We start from the raw sequence: 21,911 nt of genomic DNA on the forward strand, positions 1-21,911 counted from the left end.
AACAGTTGTCTGAAGTTTTGGTTGAACGTAATCCATTACATACCTTTCTATCAAAGTTATCTGACATTATCAAGATTAATTTGTTCTGACAGTTTAACTCTTAGTTCTTGTGATATTTTATTACCATTTTCTAAACTAAAGCAAATAAACTGTGATAATGTGAGAAATGCTGAAGGTGTCTGAATAAATTTTGGTTTGACTATTTAATTTTTACAGTAAAGATTATACAGTTCCAATTTACATTTGATTATTTGGTTTTTGTACTTGGACACGTACAAACTTGAAAAACTTAAACATTGTGTAAATAGCACAAATAAATAAATAGAACAAACGTGAAAATTAAACCATTTCAAACAGGGCCCACTGGTACAACCTGCATCCAAGCCCCGGAAACCCCTGCTACGGCCATGTGAACCTCATTTCAGTGGTTTGAATCTTACCTATCAGATAGATCCTTCAAAGTATCTTGGAGAAGTGAGGTGTCCAAGTCACAACATTTAACTACTGGGGTGCCTCAGGGCTCAGTTCTTGGACCACTTCTCTTCTCTGTCTACATGGCATCATTAGGTTCTGTCATTCAGAAGCATGGCTTTTCATACCACTGCTATGCTGATGACACTCAACTCTACCTCTCATTCCATCCTGATGATCCGATGGTAGCTATTCGCATCTCAGCTTGTCTAACAGACATTTCTTCCTAGATGATGGACCATCACCTTCAACTCAACCTTGCCAAGACAGAACTGCTTGTGATTCCAGCAAACCCATCGTTCCATCACAATTTGCACATCGACCATAACTCCTTCAAAAACAGCCAGAATCCTTGGAGTTATGATTGATGATCAGCTGACTTTCTCAGACCACATTGCTAAAACTGTCCGATCCTGCAGATTTGCTTTATTCAACATCAAGAAGATCAAGCCCTTTCTTTCGGATCATGCTGCACAACTCCTTGTTCAAGCTCTTGTTCTGTCCAGGCTGGACTATTGCAATGCCCTCTTGGCAGGTCTTCCAGCCAATTCTATCAAACCTTTACAATTAATCCAGAACGCGGCAGCAAGATTAATTTTTAATGAGCCAAAAATAATACATGTCACACCTCTGTTTATCAATTTGCACTGGCTGCTCCCATAAAATTCAAGGCATTGATGTTTGCCTACAAAACTACCACTGGCTCTGCACCCATTTACCTAAATTTGTTACTTCAGACTTATGTGCCCTCTAGAAGCTTGTGTTCTGCAAGTGAACGTCGCTTGATTGTGCCATCCCAAAGAAGCTCAGTCACTTTTATGGACTTTTAACTAGTTCACGCTTACATATAATTAGCTGAGGTATGGTATGCGTATTTGGCGTGCTGTCCGGGGAAGGGCTCCGAGCTCGGGAATGGCCCGAACCTGGAGTACCCCCCCCTTCCCCGTCTATTCATAAAGTGAACTTGAAGTGAGGAGATGGGGTGGAGGAGGGATGCTAATAAACCGTCAATGGATAGAGGTAAGTCAGCGATATTTATACTATGGGATTGATTACTTGATTATGGTCCACCTGTGTTGATTAGGCTAAGTATCTGACGCGCTCCTCCCGAATCTTATTAATAAATTACATTTCACTAGTTCACGCTTACATATTATTAGCTGAGTATGGTATGCGTATTTGGCATGCTGTCCAGGGAACGGCTCCGAGCTCGGGAATGGCCCGAACCTAGAGTACCTCCCAAAAAGGCAAATGTACAAGAGGACAGCCGCCAGTTTTAAGAATGCCCCCCCCCTCCAAAAAAAAAGCATAGAGTACTGGCGGGGGCTGATTTGGTTTCTGAGAAGTCATCTCGTTGGCAGGCTGGAAGGGCCTACGTACTCCGGAGGGAGGGACTTGGGCGTTGGGAGAGTAGGCCCTACCGGCTGCAGCTAGTGAACTACGTGGTTGTTGGCGCCCGGTCGGTAGGGCTCAATCCGATGCTCAACTGGAGCTTTTTGGCGTTGGAACGGTGAGCCCTACCGGCCGATGAGGAGGAGCAGCGTGGTTGTGGTGCCCGACCGGAATAGGTCACGGTGTCAGCGTACGGGCCCTACTGGCTGATAGCCCCTGCTATTCAGTCGGTGAAGGGCCTAACGCTGACCGAAAGGGCCCATGAAGCCTCCAACAGGAGATTGAGACTCAGGATGACGGAAGTCTGGGTCCTCTCGGTTTGGCAAATAAAAAGCTTTGGGCTGGCCGACAAGGAGGACTCTGGCGAAGGGAGATCCCGACTCACGGCATCGGATGGATGAGACTCACTTGCGGCCGGCAAGCATAGGCCCGTTCGGGAGAACTCTCGCCAGACGTCTGAAGGGAGCACACGCATCAGACGGGTAAGCCTCGCCGGACGGGGAGAGTTGGAAAGGAAAACCCGACTGGGAGGACTCTCGCGACATCCGATGGGGCATTAAACTCAGAACATCGAACAGGTAAGCCTCGCCAGTAGAAAAACACTAGTAGAAGAAGACGGAACTGCGTCATGACATTGTTTAACAAACTTTAGCCACGAACCTGCTTTTAGATGCAACTCTTTGGATGCCAACTGCCGTAAAATCCAATGAAGAAAAAGTAGAACCTGTTTTTAGTGTTTTTGCCTGAAAATGTATTGGTTAACGTCGCGCGGTCTGCGCCGCTAGAGGAAGCGGCCTCAAACTGCCACTCGGCAGGAACGCCGGGGTTAAAGGCTGAGGCCGTGGTGAGAACTGGGGTTCGGCCCGGGCTGGTTGGATTCTTTCTGCTGCAATCCAGCGCTCGGGGAGAGCTCGGTCACGATCGTTGTGTCCAGCGAGGCGAGCTCGGAGCTTGCACGGTCTATTGGCCACGACGTGTGGCTTGGCGAGGAGAGCAGCTGTCGCGATGACGCTTAATGCTGCTCAACGGCCGTGTTTGGCTGGGTAGGAATGATCGCGGGTCCGGCAAAAGCAGCAGGTCTTATAAATCCCCTGTGTAGCTCTCTTCGTCGGTACGAAAACTGGGTCTGTGATAAGGTGACTGACGAAGCAAACCAGCATGCTGATAAACCGTCAATGGATAGAGGTAAGTCAGCGATATTCATACTATGGGATTGATTACTTGATTATGGTCTACCTGTGTTGATTAGGCTAGGTGTCTGACGTGCTCCTCCCAAATCTTATTAATAAATTACATTTAATTTAAATGTTCCCTCCTGGTGGAATGACCTCCCCAACTCAATCCGAGCAGCTGAGTCCTTAGCCATCTTCAAGAATCGCCTTAAAACACATCTCTTCCATCTTTATTTGACCCTCTAACTTTAACACTCACTATTCTAATTCTATTCTTTAAAAAGAAATGAACTACCGTTTTAATCTCTTTGCATTCTATCTATTTTCTTTTCATTAATTATACAGATCTAAAAAAATACCTCTAACACTAGCTTTATTCTTTTTCAAAACGGTTTTCTTTTTATTATATTATTTAGAAGGCCCTTGCTACGTGTACTGCATTTAAGCTAACTGAGACTTATAGCATTTAAATATCATTGCGCTCTTTTCTTTTTTTTTTTTTTTGCTTCCATTGTCCTCATTTGGAAGTCGCTTTGGATAAAGGTGTCTGCTGAATGACTAAATGTACATGAACTTTGTGAATACAGTGGCATAATTAAGGTACATAATGTTTTTAAATAAAACCATTTCAGTAAAAGTCAATGAATGGGAGAATTGGTTATTTTGTTGGAAATATTTTATGTACATTTTAAAAGTAGCCATGGGTAAATTTTACCCTGTGGCAGTTCTGGTGTAAATACAGTGTTGGTTTGTATTAAAGCTGTTTATTGTGTCTCAGGTGGTTCAGAGAATGACATGCGTTGCTTTACTAGAAGATCTTTCAGCTCAAACTCATTCATTTGTTGTGTTTTTGATCTTGTTTCTGCTGTGTGGATAGAGATTATCAGACTGGAGACCTGCAACAAGATTCCCACCAACCAGATGATCAACTACAGAGAGTCAAAGAGCAGCACAAAACCAGCATGAAGAACAAGTATGAGAGATTATGTGAGGGACTGAAATTCCAGGAGAATGAAAGCCTCCTGAACAGCATCTACACACAGCTCTACATCACAGAGGGAGAGAGAGAAGGAGTGAATGAAGAACATGAGGTTTTACAGATGGAGAAAACAGCCAGAACACAACACTCACAAGACACTCCAATCTACTGCAATGACATCTTTAAAGCCTCCGCTGAAGCAGGATGTGAGGAGAAAGAGCAGATCAAGACTGTTCTTACTAAAGGCATCGCTGGAATCGGAAAAACCATCTCTGTGCAGAAGTTCATTCTGGACTGGGCCGAGGGAAAAGCCAATCAGGATGTAGATTTCATGTTTGTACTTCCATTTCGAGAGCTGAACTTGATCAGAGATCATCAGTACAGTCTTCACAGACTTCTGCTGGACTTTCATCCTGAACTTCAAGATCTGGACTCACAGATTTATGAGGAGTGTAAAGTTGTGTTCATCTTTGATGGTCTGGATGAAAGCAGAATCACACTGATGTTTTCAGACGCTCAGAAAGTTTGTGATGTGACTGAGACTTCATCAGTGGCTGTGTTGATGTCAAAGCTCATGAAAGGAGAGCTGCTTCCCTCTGCTCTTATCTGGATCACCTCCAGACCAGCAGCAGCCAATCAGATCCCCTCCGAATACATCCACCGTCTGACAGAAATTCAGGGATTCACTGAGCCTCAGAAGGAGGAATATTTCAGGAAGAGAATCAGTGATGAGCATCAAGCCAGCAGAATCATCTCACACATCAGAAGAGCAAGAAGCCTCCACATCATGTGCCACATCCCCGTCTTCTGCTGGATCTCATCCACTGTGCTTCAGAAGCTCCTGGAAGAAGATCTGAGTGCAGAAATCCCTCAAACTCTGACTGAAATGTACATCCACTTCCTGCTGATTCAGATAAACATGAGGAAGCAGAAGTATGTAGAGAGAGATCCAGAGAAACTCCTGCCGTCCAACAGAGAAGTGATTGTGAAACTTGCTGAAGTGGCTTTCAAACAGCTGATGAAGGGCAATGTGATGTTCTATGAGGAGGACCTGATTGAGAGCGGCATAGATGTCACTGACGTCTCAGTGTATTCTGGGATTTGCACTGAGATCTTTAAGGAGGAATCTGTGATTCATCAGAGGAAAGTCTACAGCTTTATTCATCTGAGTGTTCAGGAGTTTCTCGCTGCATTTCATGCTTTTTACTTTTATCTACGTACAACTATGGAGGGACTAAAGAATTTAGTTTCAGTACAAAATTTGCTTAAAGGAGCAGTAGATAAAGCCACTGAGAGTGAGAATGGACAGCTGGATCTGTTCCTGCGGTTCCTGCTGGGCGTCTCACTCGAGTCCAATCAGAGACTCTTACAGGATCTACTGACACACACAGAGAACAGCTCAGAGACCATCAGCAGAACCACACAGTACATTAAAGACAAGATCAAAGATGGACATGGACTCTCCACTGAAAGATCCATCAATCTGTTCCTCTGTCTGCTGGAAGTGAAAGATCAGACTCTGTTCAGAGAGATTCAGGAGTTTGTGAAATCAGACAAACACTCAGAGAAGAAACTCTCTGCTGCTCACTGCTCAACAATCTCCTACATGCTTCAGATGTCAGAGGAGCCACTGGATGAGCTGGACCTTAAAAAATACAACACTTCAGATGAGGGGAGAAGAAGACTGATACCAGCTGTGATCAACTGCAGAAAAGCTCTGTGAGTATTTATTAGGGATGCACTGATACCAAGTCCGATACAAATACTCCTAATTTTTGGTACTCATGATACCTGTATTTTAATTGCATTTCAATTTTTTTTCCCATTCTTATAATGGGTACAGAAATAATAATAATAATAATAATAATAAAATATGAATTATGTTAGCTGGCTTCATTTGGCAAATTGTATTTCCTTCAAGGCAAGGCAAGATTTATATAGCACATTTCACACACAATGGTAATTGAAAGTGCTTTGCATAAAATAAAATAAAATTCTAATAGAAAAAATTATCACAACAATAAAAAAAGTAAAAACTTCTAAAAGTATTTAAGAAATTATTTAATTGATTAAAAATGCATTTAAATCAGTTAAGATTAGAAAATGATTATACACCAAAAATTGTGCAATAAGTCTTGACATTGCACAGTGCTCAATCAATAAATGCACAGCACAGAAATGAGTTTGGAGTCTGTATTTAAATGTGACTTATTTTAGCACATCTGATTTCTTCTGGAAGCTGATTCCAACTGCGGGCAGCTTAAGAGCTGAAAGCAGACTCACCTTGTTTTGTGTGAGCCCTTGTTATTTCTAAAGGCCCCGATAAACTTCAAACTAAATCGAAGAACGAACTGATATGACGTCATTTCAAACAAAATCAGACCGAGACAAAGTTAGTTTTGAGTTTCCTCCGACAGTTCGAAACGGCTGACCAAAGCGAACTTTCTGGGGGAGTTCCTTTGGCTCTTTGTTCTATTCTTCCTTTGTTCTATTGGTCTGTGGGGGTTACGCAATCGGTGGATGAGATCTGAAACTCCACTTTTTTTGACCCACAATACTTTTTTCCCTGGTTCGTTTCTCATTCAACAGAGGTTAGACAAGAGAGAAAAATATCTCTGGCCTACTCACTATCAACATGAATACACTGGAATTTGAATAGCTGAGCTGGCAAAGATATATCCGCACCTGAATGATTGCTTGTGGAGAGACTTTAAAGATTCAGAGAAAGCATCATTAATTCCTAGAAAGAAATTGCAAGAAGCATGGTTTTGACAACCCGGAGTTATTTAAAAAGTGATGCAGAGAAACATCCGAGACAAGTTTTCCAAAGCCATGAAAAAAATAAAAGGAAAGAGTAAAGATATAGGGTAGCAAGTACCTTATACATGTGCCTCAACTCAACTCAAATGTTATTTATAAAGCACTTTAAAACGACCGAAGTAGACCAAAGTGCTGTATAAAATAATATATACAAAATAAAACACAGCAACACAACTCGTACAACAAAATACAATGTGAAATAAATAAAAAAGAAAAACCTATGAAACAAACAAATTGTCAACTCCTGCTGTTAAAGGCCAAAGAAGAAAAAAAAGGGGTTTTAAAAGAGATTTAAAATGAGTGATCGAGGTGGCCTATTTTATCGGGTGAGGCAGATCATTCCACAATTTTGGGGCTGCCACACCAAAGGCTCAGTCCCCTCTGACTTTACGATTTGTTTTGGACACATGTAAGAGCAGATGATTAGCTGACGCAAGTGAGTGAAGCAAGGCTAAAATGGGGGAAATGTGTTCATATTTACGCATTCCTGTTAAAAGACATGCTGCCATTTGGAGATGAGCTAAAGAAGACCCACTAACCCCCACATACAGTGCATTACAGTAATCCAGCCGGCTAGTAATAAAGGCATTGATTACGGTCTCAAATTGTTGTTTTTGTAAAAAGGTGTTATTTTGGCCAGCTGCCAAAGCTTAAGATCAGCGTTGATTTTTAAACCATAAGTTAGTGATAACTGGCTTAGTATACTGGGACAAATCACCCAACTCAACAGAACGGTTCCAGTAGTACCACCAAAAATCATTAGTTCTGTTTTATTAGCATTAAAACTTAAAAAATTAATAGCCATCCAGGCTTTTACATCATCAAACACTCCACTAACAGTCTCAGTGTGTCATTCTTTTTAAGAGGCATGTAAATATATGCTGATGATATTATATATAGTTTCAAATAAATGTTACACCACACAGCTGCTGCTGCTTTTGTTCTTTAAATAAGCGAATTTAAAGGGTATGCAGTAAATCAAAAGCCAAACGAGTATACAGTAATAAACCTTTGCTTTTATCAAAAGTAAATCATGACACCACATAAAATATAAAAAGGTTATTTATTCAATTTATCCAGTTTAATATAATAAATGAATACTAATAAAATAAAGTAACAAACTGACTCCAAATATTTTTTTTTCCACATCATGCTAAAGTTTTACAGACTTTGAGACATTCACACTTCCCATAGAGGACTGATTATGGTTTGTTGTTATATTGGCAGCGTAGGTGTGCAATTGGGTTCTTTCTCATTATTTGACGTTTTTAGGTGCTGCACTATTTATTCCAAAAGTTTGCCATCAATTGTTTCAAAAGCAGACATAGTGGGGTTTTTTTATATTGCGGTCAAATCTGTCTGACCTCGGCATAATTTAAGGATTTGTCAGTCGCCTTTTTAATAGTATTGATCTTCTCAGTAAAGAAGGAAGCAAACTCATTGCATTTGCTGTTAGAGAGCATTTCACTGGGAATCTGACTTGATGGGTTTGTCAGTCTCTCAACAGTGGCAAAAAGAGTGCGAGTTGTTTACGAAGGCTGTCTTTATGGATGCTATAGTGAATTTCAAGATTCATCTTCCGCTATATCTGCTTAGATTTTATGCCTTGTCTTTTCATACTCCATACTGCTGTTGATTTTTGAAAACGGTTATTTATTTTGTAGTTTTGATTTCTGCATTATAATGTGAAGTTTAAAATCCCCTGCAATAGCAAAACAGTCAAACTCTGTGGAAATCATTGATAACATTTCTGTGACCTCTTCAACAAAGGCTGAAGAGTATTTTGGAAGCCTGTAAATAATGATAAACAGAATGTTTGGAGCACCTTTCAGCAAAATCCCCAGATATTCAAAAGACAAGTACTGACAAAATGACACTTGCTTGCATTGATAAACATCTTTAAATAGAGCACCTTATACCTTCACGTCTAAATGTCCTGCAGTCTAGGGATGAGCCAAGCCGAAATATCATATCGGGTATCGGTTCCGATACTGTAATTTTATTTCCTCATCAGGTATCTGTCGGAGACTTTGCATTTTTTGTTTTTTGCAGCTGTGCATTTGCAGCTTTTGACCACTGAGTGGCACTTTAACCACAAGTTATCAAAAAATTTTCGCAAATGGCCGTCAGCCTTGCCTCACTGGTGTTTTACATTTGACGGCTGCTGTCAGCGGAAAATGAAAGAAAAGCACTGAAGTTAAAATTTAATATTCACAGATGATGCTTTAGTAGCCTACTTAATAAGTAAAGTTAGTTTCTTAGAACAAATAAAACTGAATAAAACACACATTGTTATTCATGTCATTTATTTTGACCGCTAACTACTTGGGTAAAAGATATGTCTGTACACTGATTAAAAAAAATTGTTGCCTAATTTATAAATAATTTCCATTATTTTAGTAAAACATGAGGCACTGAATAATTTTGCTCCCATTATTTAGGCCAAACTAAAACAAGAAACGAATAAATTAAATCTGGCCATGATTTAGCGAAATCATTAAAATGGAAAAGAATGGACTGATAAATAACGTTTAAACTCAAGTTCTCTTATTATAATCAACAAAGTGCACACAATGTAAAAAAGCTTCATTTATTGAAAAAACTTTAGTGATTTTTAAAGGGAGCCTTCCTTACTTCCTTTCATACAATTTAAATTAAAAAATTTCAGCTGCATTTAAATGCAGAAGTGTATCATATTTCTTAAAATATCAGAGTGCAAGATTTGCATGGCGCGCATGATGCAGAGTGCGACACACAACATTTATTCTTATGTCTACACATTTTTTTTTTCTTGTATCAATTCATGTAAAAAATTATTAACTTTGTGATGCACATGCAGAATGTGAAACTGCAAGCTTATTCGCAGTCTATAGCATTTAATAATTATTTGTACAGTAATATCTAACTTAACCTGCTTTTGTATCTTTAATTAATGTAAAAGAAATTTATTAAAACAATCAAAATCAACGAATTGGTGCAGGATCAGCCATTAGATGATAATTTTAAAACGTCAAATAGCCTTTAATTTACTGGTGTAACTGCATCTGTCACGGTTTGTAGACTTGTGAAGATTTATTTTTAATGCGGATCCCGTACTGTAACCTTAGAAATGTGCTATTTTACTTTTCATATTTAAGTGTTTGTGTGGAAAATTTGTGGGAAATGATTGATGCACATGCAAGACAGGGAAGTGCCATCAGGAATTATGGAAAAGTTGCCCCCCTTTTTTTCTGATAATGACTTAAAACTAGGTTGCCTTAGATAAATGAGAAATATACCTACAGAAAGCTTGAAATGTCTACTTTTAAACTAACCAATTCAAAACGAAAGCAAATACTCCCTGATATTGTGCATCCTGTTGAGATGAGTCAGCGCTGTGAATTTCATCTTGCAGCTGACAAGAAACATTAGTTTATTAATAAATAATGTCTCCTTTTTCACAATTACTAGGCTACTTGTGCCTGTGCTTTGTGGCAAACTTAAAGGGATAGTTCCCCAAAATAATAAAATTGTCATTAATGTCTCACCCTCATGTCGTTCCAAACCCGTAAGACCTCAGTTTATCTTCGGAACACAGTTTAAGGTATTTTAGATTTATTCCGAGAGCTTTCTGTCCCTACATTGAAAATCTATGTATACCATACATGCACTTTAAATGGAGGGACAGAAAGCTCTTGGACTAAATCTAAAATATCTTAAACTGTGTTCCAAAGATGAACTGATGTCTCACGGGTTTGGAACGACATGAGGATGAGTTTTTATTTTCATATCTTTGGGTTGAAGCGACACCAATAGCACGATATTTATCCCCTGGAATGCGAATTTAATCAGGGGAATCCCACCAAAAATTGCTATTTTTAACTGGGGAGCCCCTCGAAATGCAATTGAGCTAGTTTTGTGCTTGTTTTGAGTAGTATTTGTGCGGGTTTTCTTGTGAAAACCTGGCAACCCAGATAGAGAGTAGCACTTTCAAACGACAAAAATGCACGCAATTGTCAATAATGCACGGTTTTTGCAAGTTATTTTGTAAACATAAATGAGTAACATTAATCGTAAAGAGTTTCACTGCTCGACCTTTGTGGGTCATGTAATAAATGAACGTAAAGAGTTGAGAATGAAAACGTGTGTTACGTTATTTGGATCCGTGCAGCTCTTAAAGTAACAGTGGGCTATTTTCCTGCTGCGACTGTGCTTAATAATCAAACAAAAGTCAAATATATAATCACACATTGCTCTTGAATATAGTACTTTTGTAGCTTTGAGAAACAAAAAAGTTTAATTCTTACAGTGAAGATTCATGTTTTATTTTACATTTGATTATTAATTTCTGTAGTAAGCTGTAAACTGCTTGAGACTTGCATAAAATAAACAATAAACCATAGATTGTTACATTTGTATCTTTTTAGTCTATTGTATTTGTCCTTTGCTTTTTTTTTATTACTGACAGTTTAATTATATTCAGTAATTCTGTAATTTTGTGGACTTTTTGTTTGTTTGAAATTCAGCTGGTCTCTACAGTGTAGATGTCATAGCAACCTTATTTACAGAGAAATAGATATTTGATATGTATCACTTTCTTTAAATCACTCATTAAGTTTTGGTCATATGGCCCCCTCATAATCATGTTAAATAATCGTGATAACAATATTGACCAAAATAATGGTGATTATGATTTTTGTCATAATCGAGCATCCCTAGGTTAAAATAAATATGGTTTAATGCCCCCATAAATATTATTATTATTATTATTATTATTATTATTTATTTTTTTATTTTTTAAGAGCCATGCACAATGTGCTGGGCTGGGGTTCATGGGGACCAGGATTAAGAATTGCTGGCCTAGTGCATTTCACACTAGCTGCTAGTTTTACTTTCAAATCGTGTATGTTTGACGGTTAAAATAAATGTGGTTTAATGCACCTATAAATTTTGTTTTGTATTTAAAATTTAGTTTTAATTCAAATACATGCACTAATTGAGTGAACAGCAATCAAGAACTTGCAACAGGAGTGCACACTCTCTTCTTACCAACAAGTAACTTTGGTAAGTTGTCAGTGATGTCTGTAAAAAAAGAAATATTTACTTGACAAGCTCACACATCTGTGCTGCCGTGTGCTCAATCTACTCATGTTCTCTCCTAGGGGTGGGCGATATCTGTATTTAATATATATTGAGATTTTTTAAACACGATATGGATTTTGACATATCGTATATATCAATATATTGTTTATATTTTAATTCTGATTCCGCCACTTTGCTTGTTTGCCTTCTCTGTGCTGTGCTCGCCCCCACCTCCTTGATTTTTTTTCCCACCCCCCTCGTGCATTATTGAACATGGCATCGTCCGCAACCAGCCCAGAGGCTACAGAACTAGTATAAAAAAAGGACAACTAGCTCCATTATATGGAGATACCTCGGGTTTAAAGCGTCGGGCGAACAGCAGGCAGATGTCTACTGTAGGGCCCTATGATTTCCGCGATACAGAAAACGCGGATGGAATCGCGGAATCCAGTCATAAAAACGGAATTTACAGTTTAACTTGGAATGTCACAGGATTTGTCAAATTTTGAATGAATTAATCAAAAGTAGGTCTTTGCACTCACATCAAATCGCTGTGTCCATAGACACCTCGACATCGTCCACTTCAGGTGAAGGTGGGGGAGAAAAGTCCTCTACTTCAAATGAATGCTCTGTTGCAAAGCTACTTGCGTCACTACAGTCACTGTCCATTTTAGCGACTCTGACAGCAGCTGTCAATTATTCTGTATCTGCGGGTCTCAGGTTCAAGACCACCCACTCAGCCCCGCTCTCGGTTCGTCCCCTCTATCTCCGCTGTGCTCTGCCCACTTTTTAGCATTTTTCAAATATTGCTAGTGGGTGGAGTCAGGCTCTGACCAGGGGTTCAGTTACACTTTAAATATAATATGGAAATGTTTAATGTAATATAAGTTAGTTTTTTGTTCTTTTTCAGACTTGCTGGGTGTAATCTCACTGCTCAACATTGTGAAACACTGTCATCAGCTCTACAATCCTCAAAGTCTGTTCTGATGGAGCTTGATCTGAATAACAATGACCTGCAGGATTCAGGAGTGAAGCTGCTGTCTGATGCACTGAAGAGTCCAAACTGTCACCTTGAGATACTGAGGTGTTTAAGAACAAATAATGGATAATGTAGAGTCAGTCGTTATGTTGATTTGTGTTTGTAAATGATCGTGTTGTGTATGTTTTGTAGATTGTCTGGCACTATGGTAACAGAGGAAGGCTGTGGTTATGTGTCTTCGGCTCTGAGTTCAAACCCCTCACACCTGAGAGAGCTGGATCTAAGCTACAATCACCCAGGAGATTCAGGAGTCAAGATGCTGAATGACAAACTGAAGGATCCAAGCTGCTCACTACAGATGCTCAAGTATGTGGGGTCTTATTTTAATAAGAAAATGTGGTGAAATTTAGTTAACTAGTTGTATTTGAAGTAATAAAGCTGAAAACCACACTTAATCCTCAAGTGGTGTTCAAATCCCTGTAACACTTGTGGTTAGGGCTGGGCAATAAATTGACAACTGATGATAAGTTTAGAAAGGTTGTGCATCCACTTATTATTAGTGTGACATTTTAGCATGCAAATCAAGGGGAAAACTCCAAGATATCGGCCCTAAATATCGGCAGCACATATCGGCCATCGGCTGACCCTGACCTCTAAACATCGGCATCGGCTATAGAAAAAACCCATATCGGTCGATCTCTACACCAAACCCGATTTTCGATTTTAAGCGATTTTTTTTTCTATTTAAAAACAAACTACAACCGACAAAGAAATTGCTCAAAACAAATGTACTTTGTTCTGATATTCACTTATGCAGTTTAATCTAAATTTCCCCTTTGTGCATAAGTGTAACAGGAAACAAGCCTCAAAACATGCTTGTAAATGAGATGGCAGGCACTTTCATTGTAAACAGTGAAAATGTAGCTTATCAGTTTTCTAATAACTTACAGTGACACAATGCACCTTCAAAATAAATTAAAATATAAATAAAAAATAAAATTGTGTGTCCCTCTTTGATAAAACACTTTTGGTTAAATAAATGTAACAAAAATGACAAAATGAGATCTATTACAAAAATACATACTTGTCACAGTGGTATTCATAAAGTGCTAACAAAACTTTAAACTCATTAGAGTTAGCATTACAGAAAGGTCTGATTTACGCACTGTTATAACAGTCATTGTTTTTTTCTTTTAAGATTGACATTTGAGTTCATGATTTTAATGTTGTTGTTTTTTGTGGCACACTAAAGCCTAATGACAGACTGTTGATCTTTGAATAATCTCATCTGGTCACCCTAACGCTAGTGAAGTATATCCACACTTTGGAACGTTTTGCTCTCTCCGCCATCGTCACTCTTTATTATTAAGCGTTAGTTTTCGTTCTGTTATTCGTGTGTGTGCGCCGCGCTCGTTCTTGTTGTGTGTGTGACTGACAGACAGCCTCCGCAGTGCGCATGACAGATTTCGCAGATCTCACAGACAAATGACTTAATATGATCAGACATTCGAAATGTTTGGTGAGATAAAATGTGCACGATAACATCATTAAGGAAAAATACATAGTACATAATTTTTTTCCCCTCCAGTACCGAAAGCAGAACCGATAGCGTCAGATCTTACTGATACTACGGTGGGCCAGTTTAATACCGGGTTTCGGTACCCATCCCTACTGTTTAAGATGCTGGAATAAATTTGTTGTGCTGCTACCTTTTGTAGCAACTGCTTTTAAACACACTTTGAAATGTGGCGTTATTTGTTCTCTGTCTGACACTAAAAAAGCAAACCAATTCCAAACAACGGATGAAACTGTGCCTTTCTTTGGAACGAGCTCTGCGCTGTTAACTGTCATGTTGTCTGTGTGCGGCTGTAAGGAAAGCGGGGGGAGGGCGAGCCCACTCTGAACTACGGAAGCCTAGGGGAGAGCCGGTGGTGGAAGTTAAAGAGAAAACCGATTTTCATTAAAAACAAATCGCCCTTAACCTCAAATTCGAGTTAATCGATAAAATCGATTTATCGCCCAGCCCTTATAATTATATAATATATAATTATATATATATATAATTTTTTTTATTTTTTTTATTTTTTTTTACATCCACCAACGCTCCACTCAGGGCTACCGTAGTTCCAATTGGGCTCAACTTGATGTCTTTTTTTGTTTTTCAGATCAAAATGTTATGACATTATCACAATTGCAAACATAAATTGTGTACCTTTCTAAAGCAGGGTCTAAATATATATATGGTCTTTTTATAAAATCTATTTTATACATACCTTTTGTATCCAACAAGCACTTTAATTTTGCCCTCTTTACTCGTACTGCACAAAAAGTGCTTCAGTAACGTTGAATGTTACAGGGACTGATTATTGCAAATCCAGATCCCACTGTATTCTGGTTAAACAATTTTTATTTTTTTTATTTTTTACATTACTTACTTAAAAATTGTCCTATTCCTAATATAAGAAATATCCCAATATATCGCCTTGCTTACAATGTCACAATATATTGCAACCCCTGTATCGTGATATGTGTCATACCCCCAGATTATTGACGATACACAGCCCTAAACAGTAGTGGGCTATGACTGTATGAGCCTTGGTTGCCACGGCGACCGGTTTAATGCTTTCGAGTTGATTAATGGCATGACAAAACTTCTCCAGGCCCCAAAAATACCCTTAGACCTCAGAGGGTTAACCCTTTAGGCGCCAGGGATTTTTTGAAAAAATGCTGTATTTTGACATCAAGATTTCAAAAGTTTGTGGCTTGAAAGGACTTAAAGATAGAGATCTACTGTCAATTAGAAAAATTTTGGTCATGACAAAGTTTATCAGGAGTGTAAGTATACTCATCTAATTTGCATATTATGATGTCAGCAGGGTGTGGCCATCTCAAATTTCATAATATTCAGGAAATATTAGATATTGAATTGATGTTTGAGTGTATTTGCATGTTTTTGTGTCTGTGTCTCTTTTATCTTCATTCCAAATGATCAGAAAAGAGGAAGACAACAACAAAACTGGAGAAAGTACTAAATTATTACTACCGTATTTTTTGGACTATAAGTCGCACATAAGTATGTTGCATTAGTCCAAAAATACATTGTGACGACGAAAAAAAAACACAAATCGCACTGGACTATAAGTCGCATTTATTTAGAACCAAGAACCAAAAAAAAACAGCCATCAGGACGCTCTGTTTTCAGTGGTACGCTACAGGAGCACTGAGCAACATAGAGCGCCCTCTCGCGGCTGTAGATGGGAATGCTTTCTTTTGGTTCATTTCTCTTGGTTCATGTTAATTTTGATAAGTCACACCTGACTTTAAGTCGCAGGACCAGCCAAACTATGAAAAAAAGTGTGACTTATAGTCCGGAAAATACGGTATATTACTACACTATATAGTAGTAAAACGCTTGTGAACAGTAGCCTACTTTTTGATGAGTACATCAGTAATATTTAACATTTGTTGTTTTGTCTGACTACATGTGCAGGTAGTGAGCACTAACTGCCACCCTAAATTACATTATATTTATCCCATATTCTTGTTAATATAATGACTTCAACTTGGACCACTAAATAAATACACTGCTATTTTTTATGTAAGTTTGAGGGTTAGATTATTTAGTGTACAGGTCATTTCAAGAGCGATAAACTAAGTGATTTGAAAATATTTATTTTAATGCATTTTAAATGTTTAAAAATGTGGAAACCACTCATTGCATCACATCATCTCCTGATTGTATTATTTGTAAAATAGAGGCTTTATTGTGTGGGTTTATATTTCATTAATTTAGGGAAATTAACATGTGTCTCTGCCCTCAAGGGACTATTTGGCCACTCAGCTTTTTCCTGCTTAATGTTATTGAAAGTGTAAAAAAACATCAACTTTGAAGCACACGCTGATTGTTGGACTAGCATTACTCAACATTACATACTACTTCCAAACAATACTACATTCACTGAATTTAGGTATTGAAGTACAATAGTAAAAAAAACTAAATCAAATTTTTTTTTTTATTTAACTGGAATCAGAAATTGAACATTTCTAACAATACCCAGCCCTATGGAGATTTTTATACTGTAATATGTTGAATTTTGACATTACCAACCTTTAAATTAAGTTGACAGTAAGTCATAAACAGTATTGAGTAGTTGAGTATTGTGCATTTTCCCTTACCACAATTTTTTAATAGTTGTTTAATTATTTTAATGGAACCAGAATTGGAACTGGAAAGTTTCTAACAATTCCCAACCCTAATTACAATATTCCAGTCTAGAGGTCATAAATGCATTAACTAGCTTTTCTGCATCAGAAACCGGTAACGTGTTTCGTAGCTTGGCAATATTTCTAAAGAGAAAGATTGTTGTTTTTGTAATAAGGGAGATCTGATTTTCAAAATAAATGCTTTTATATTAAATCAACTCTTCAAATGTAAAAGTAGTGGCAGCAGTGCCTCTGTCAAAATGCCAGTTGATTTCCAAGAACCTCTAAGGTTTTTTTTTTTTTTTTTGCATTAGTAGTATATTGGTCTCAAAAGCATTTAATAAAATAAAATAATCTCATCAAATTTTTTATATATTTAACACAATCCGTTAACTTGGATCGTTTAGAAATTTCATCTGTTCTTAAAGAAATGTTTAGCTGGATTTATTAAATATATTTGTGTTTCTATAGTTTGGACCATGGAGGACATTTCAGGATCACACCAGGACTGCAAAAATGTAATTCTTCTTATTCTCACACACGCAAACACACACTTTTAATTCATATTAATTAGTTCTGCATGATTTGTGGAAAGTATCTAATTGTGACTTTTTTTATCTGACAGATATTGCAATTGTGATTTGTGATTTTAGTATTGTAAAGTCAATCTTCAGCTCAGTCTTCTCAATAGTGTGCAGAACACTGTAAAGTACAGCATGATTTTAACTGTAGCCCTTCCAGTACCTTGTAGTCTAGCAGATGCATTTTGCCTCTCTATCCAATAGATGGTTCGCTTCTTGCTGCTGAAATGCAGTCAGCCTTGCCTTCGTAATGTGTTTTAAATTCAACCTTCTATGGTAAAAAGTAGCCTAACTGTTTGGTTTCTGTGGTATTTGCTGTGAAAAACAGTAGTCTTAGAACATTTAGTGTAAGTACAAATGCTCAACAACTGATATAACAACTACAAAAATACTGTAATTATATTCCATATATATTCATTAAATGGAATATATAATATTTAAAATGGTGTTATAATAATTAGGGCTGTCCATTTAACATGTTAATTAGATTAATTCATGTTTGATTTGAAGCCTCCTGTCTACTTCCTAGAAGCAAACTGGAGGCACAGCTAAAACAATTAAAATATTGGATAAACAATAACGATTATGTTTATTGAATATTCCTCAGAGGAAAAACTGTATAAAAGAATGTACAGACATTGATTCAAAAGATTCTCTGCAGAATCCCTGGGCCTTATTGTCTCTGATAAAGTCTATCCTTTCTCACCGCAACAGCAGAAGCCACCACACCACACAGAGGTGGCAGTCATGCTTTTGCTGTGGGATAGAATCACTGCATGTTTTTGGGGATTAGCTAATTGAAATGTTTCAAATCGCGATTGCCATTCGATTTCGATTAATTGTTCAGCCCTAATATTAAAGGAACACTCCACTATTCTTAAAAATAGTCAAATTTTCCAACTCCCCCTAGAGTTAAACAGTTGAGATTTACTGTTTTCAAATCCATTTTAAAAACAGTAAATCTCAACTGGCAGTAGCACATTTAGCTGGAGTTTAGCATAGATTTTTGAATCTGATTAGACCGTTCGCATCTCGCTCAAAAATGACCAGAGATTCAATATTTCTTTATATATTACACAGCGCCTGAACATTTGCCAGCTGTAACTTTGCAACTACACAAACTTTTAAAGTTACCTACTTCGGGACAATTTTCAGGAGCTGTGTAATATTGCGCCTGATGCACCCATGTTACGGCAGCAAAGTTTCAGTACCATATCGCATATCGCAAAATCACAACTTTTAATTTTACACTGGTTTTAGTACACTATGTAACTACAGAAGAGTCAGGTTTTAAATAAGAAAAATATTGAATCTCTTTGGTCATTTTTGAGCGGGATGCTAACGGTCTAATCAGATTCAATGAGCTATGCTTAGCTAAGCTAAAAGTGCTACCGCCAGACCCGGAGATCGGCTAAATGGATTTGAAAAGGGTAAAACTAAACTGTTTAACTCAAGGGGAGATGGAAAATGAGCCTATTTTCAAAAATAGTGGAGTTTTCTTTTAAATATCATAGATGTTCTTACCTCTCTTCTTGTGTTCAGATGCCTGTGATCTCGCACTGGATCCAAACACAGCACATGCTCAACTCATCCTATCTGAAGGAAACAGGATGGCAAAACATGTGGAAAAGAAGCAACCGTATCCAGATCATCCAGACAGATTTGAACTCTGTGAGCAGGTTCTGTGTGAAGAGAGTTTGACTGGACGCTGTTACTGGGAGGTTAAATGGAGTGGCACAGGCCTTGTAGCGGTGACCTATAAAGGAATCATCAGGAAAAGTGGAGCTGACTGTTGGTTTGGACTCAATGAAAAGTCCTGGGGAATGTACTGTAGGGATATAATTTACACTGTCTGGCACAATAACAAGAGCACTGATATATCTGGCCCTTCATCTCATACTAATAGAGTAGGAGTGTATGTGGACGTGATGGCCGGCACTCTGTCCTTCTACAGTGTTTCTGACACACACACACTCACACACATATACACATTCAACACCACATTCACTGAACCCCTATATGCTGCATTTGGGGTTTATCCTGAATCTTCAATGTCTCTGTGTTAAATTTAACCCCCTGGAGTCATAGCCCACACCGGTGCGGTCCGTCTCGTATTTTCTTGATGACAGTGAAAATAACTAAAAATACTCCTTCATTTTTGATTGCACAGATAAGAATAAGTTATCATTTCATAATAACAAAACAATGTACTTTTGTAAAATAAACAGGGTGCGTTCTCCGCTGTCTAGCTACACGTAAATTTATTTTTCATCTCTTATTTTTGTATTATTTTTGTACGTTTTTGTATTGTCATGTTCATGCAGATTATACATGTTTTTTTTTCATATTATTATTATTATTATTATTATTATTATTATTATTATTATTTTCTACATTTATTATTTTATTGTTTATTTATTTTTATAGGGTGCTTTATATTTCTCTTAATTTTATTCTTGTTTTGAATATTGTGTTTATATTATTATTGATTATTATAATATTATTGAATACCATTTTGGATTGTTTGAAAATGCCATGCTGTTGATCTCGAAACACGAAACGCCTAGGTAATTTGTGTAAGTGGCACCAATCTTCAGTAAATTCATGCCAAGATATTGAAGATTCTAAATTGTGAAGATATTTTTGATATCTTGAAAGGTGTTGCCATGACAATGTGTTAAACGTGACACACTTTGATGTGACTAGTGTGGTAGCGCCACCAACGGTCAGATGGAAGTAGGACATTTTTAAATCACATTAGAAATGACCGGAGTGGAAAACAGATCTGTAATCAAACACAATTTTCTGCTTTTCAGCTTAAAAACAACACACAGGTGACAGTAAATGCAGTTTAAAGAAAATAAAAACCTTGAGCAAAATTTGGCTTTGTAATTCATATTTATTATTTATTGCCAATTAATAATTTCCAATCCGCTTGAATTTGTAAGTATATGTAACATTTGGGAATGTTATGTGTGATATAGCTTGATGCCATCACTCCCAGTGTTCTTAAAGCAACTCTTTTGATTCATTGTTCAGTAACTCTTGGTAAGAAATTGTGTGTTTGTCAAGTAAAACTTATTTTGTGTAGTGTTTTCACAAAACCTTCATTTCAGAGCTGCATTACAGAGTCTTACTGTTATTTAACCCTTAATGCTTTAATACTAAGAATATGATGATATGTGTTGACTAAATACATGATCAGCTGGCTGAGATCAAGCTATAGTGTGTGTATTTTTTTATCAGTTACACTTAGTTATTACAAACTGCAAAAGAGAAATAAATTGTACTGCTCTTTGATTTCCATGAGTGAGTATAAGGTGCGAGCAGCTCTTAAAAATATTAAAGCAAATGTTTGTTCCTCTGTTGATTTGTATTTGTTGTCATTGTATGCTACTCTGTGTGTCCTAAAATGTGGCGGCGACTAACCAGAATGCATTGCACAAAGATGTGGATTCACATTCTTTATAAGCACCGCTTTGTTACACATTACATGATGGGAAGTTGAAAAGCAAAGTTCAACAAAACTTTTCTGAAAACGAGTTCCCCTGGGTAAAAGGCCCCCCTTCCATCGTTGTGCCCTTGGAATCACCCTAACCTTGCCCCCCTTCCACAATGTCAATGCTGGAACTTTGACTGATTTACAAACTAACTTTAACAAAGATTAAAAAATGCTGTGACAAATGTATTGCTCATTTATGGTTCATGTAAATTAATGCATTAACTAATGCTAACAAGTGAGATCTTGTAAAGTGTTACCAGTGTTTTTGTTATTACTTGCTGTTCAGTATCCAGTTGACATGTTGTTAAATGTAAAACTGGAATAATGATGCTGAAAATTCTGCATTCATCACAGGAATCAAATTATATTTTAAAAGATATTCAAATATCAAACATTTATTGTAATAACGTTTCACAATATAACTGTATCAAATAAATGCAGCCTTAGTGAGCAGAATAGACTTGATTTAAATACATTTCAACCAGTTCCCCATCAAAGACATCCTGAAGCACTTCACTGTGTCTTAGCTACCATGATAGCATGGTTTCCCAAATGCCAGGAATGTTAAGTACCTGGACTAAAATTAGCTGCAGTGTAATGTGCAGAAATGTATTTGGGACAGTTACTTGTTTGATGATGCCTGTGGAAAAGTCCATTTGCTGTATATTAGAAACTCCATGCAGCATTTCCTCAATTTGCTATGGCATGAACATTTTCAGCAGCCTGCTTTTGTGTGAACTTGAGCTTTGAT

At 37.5% G+C, this 21,911-nt stretch overlaps 1 protein-coding gene across 1 annotated transcript in view; it reads left to right on the forward strand.

Moving 5' to 3' along the window:
* Positions 1-21,026, forward strand: part of LOC113070305 (NACHT, LRR and PYD domains-containing protein 3-like) — a 30,046-nt gene extending 9,020 nt beyond the window's left edge. Inside the window, exons 4-8 of the mRNA XM_026243546.1 lie at positions 3,913-5,733; positions 12,806-12,979; positions 13,067-13,240; positions 17,549-17,595; positions 19,201-21,026. Of these exons, the coding sequence (XP_026099331.1) occupies positions 3,913-5,733; positions 12,806-12,979; positions 13,067-13,240; positions 17,549-17,595; positions 19,201-19,724 (2,740 nt within the window). The 3' untranslated portion in view covers positions 19,725-21,026. The remainder of the gene's footprint in view (positions 1-3,912; positions 5,734-12,805; positions 12,980-13,066; positions 13,241-17,548; positions 17,596-19,200) is intronic.
* Positions 21,027-21,911: the final 885 nt, after the last annotated feature.

This window comes from Carassius auratus, unplaced genomic scaffold (genome assembly GCF_003368295.1).
Source record: "Carassius auratus strain Wakin unplaced genomic scaffold, ASM336829v1 scaf_tig00003761, whole genome shotgun sequence".
NCBI classification, from domain to species: Eukaryota; Metazoa; Chordata; class Actinopteri; order Cypriniformes; family Cyprinidae; genus Carassius; species Carassius auratus.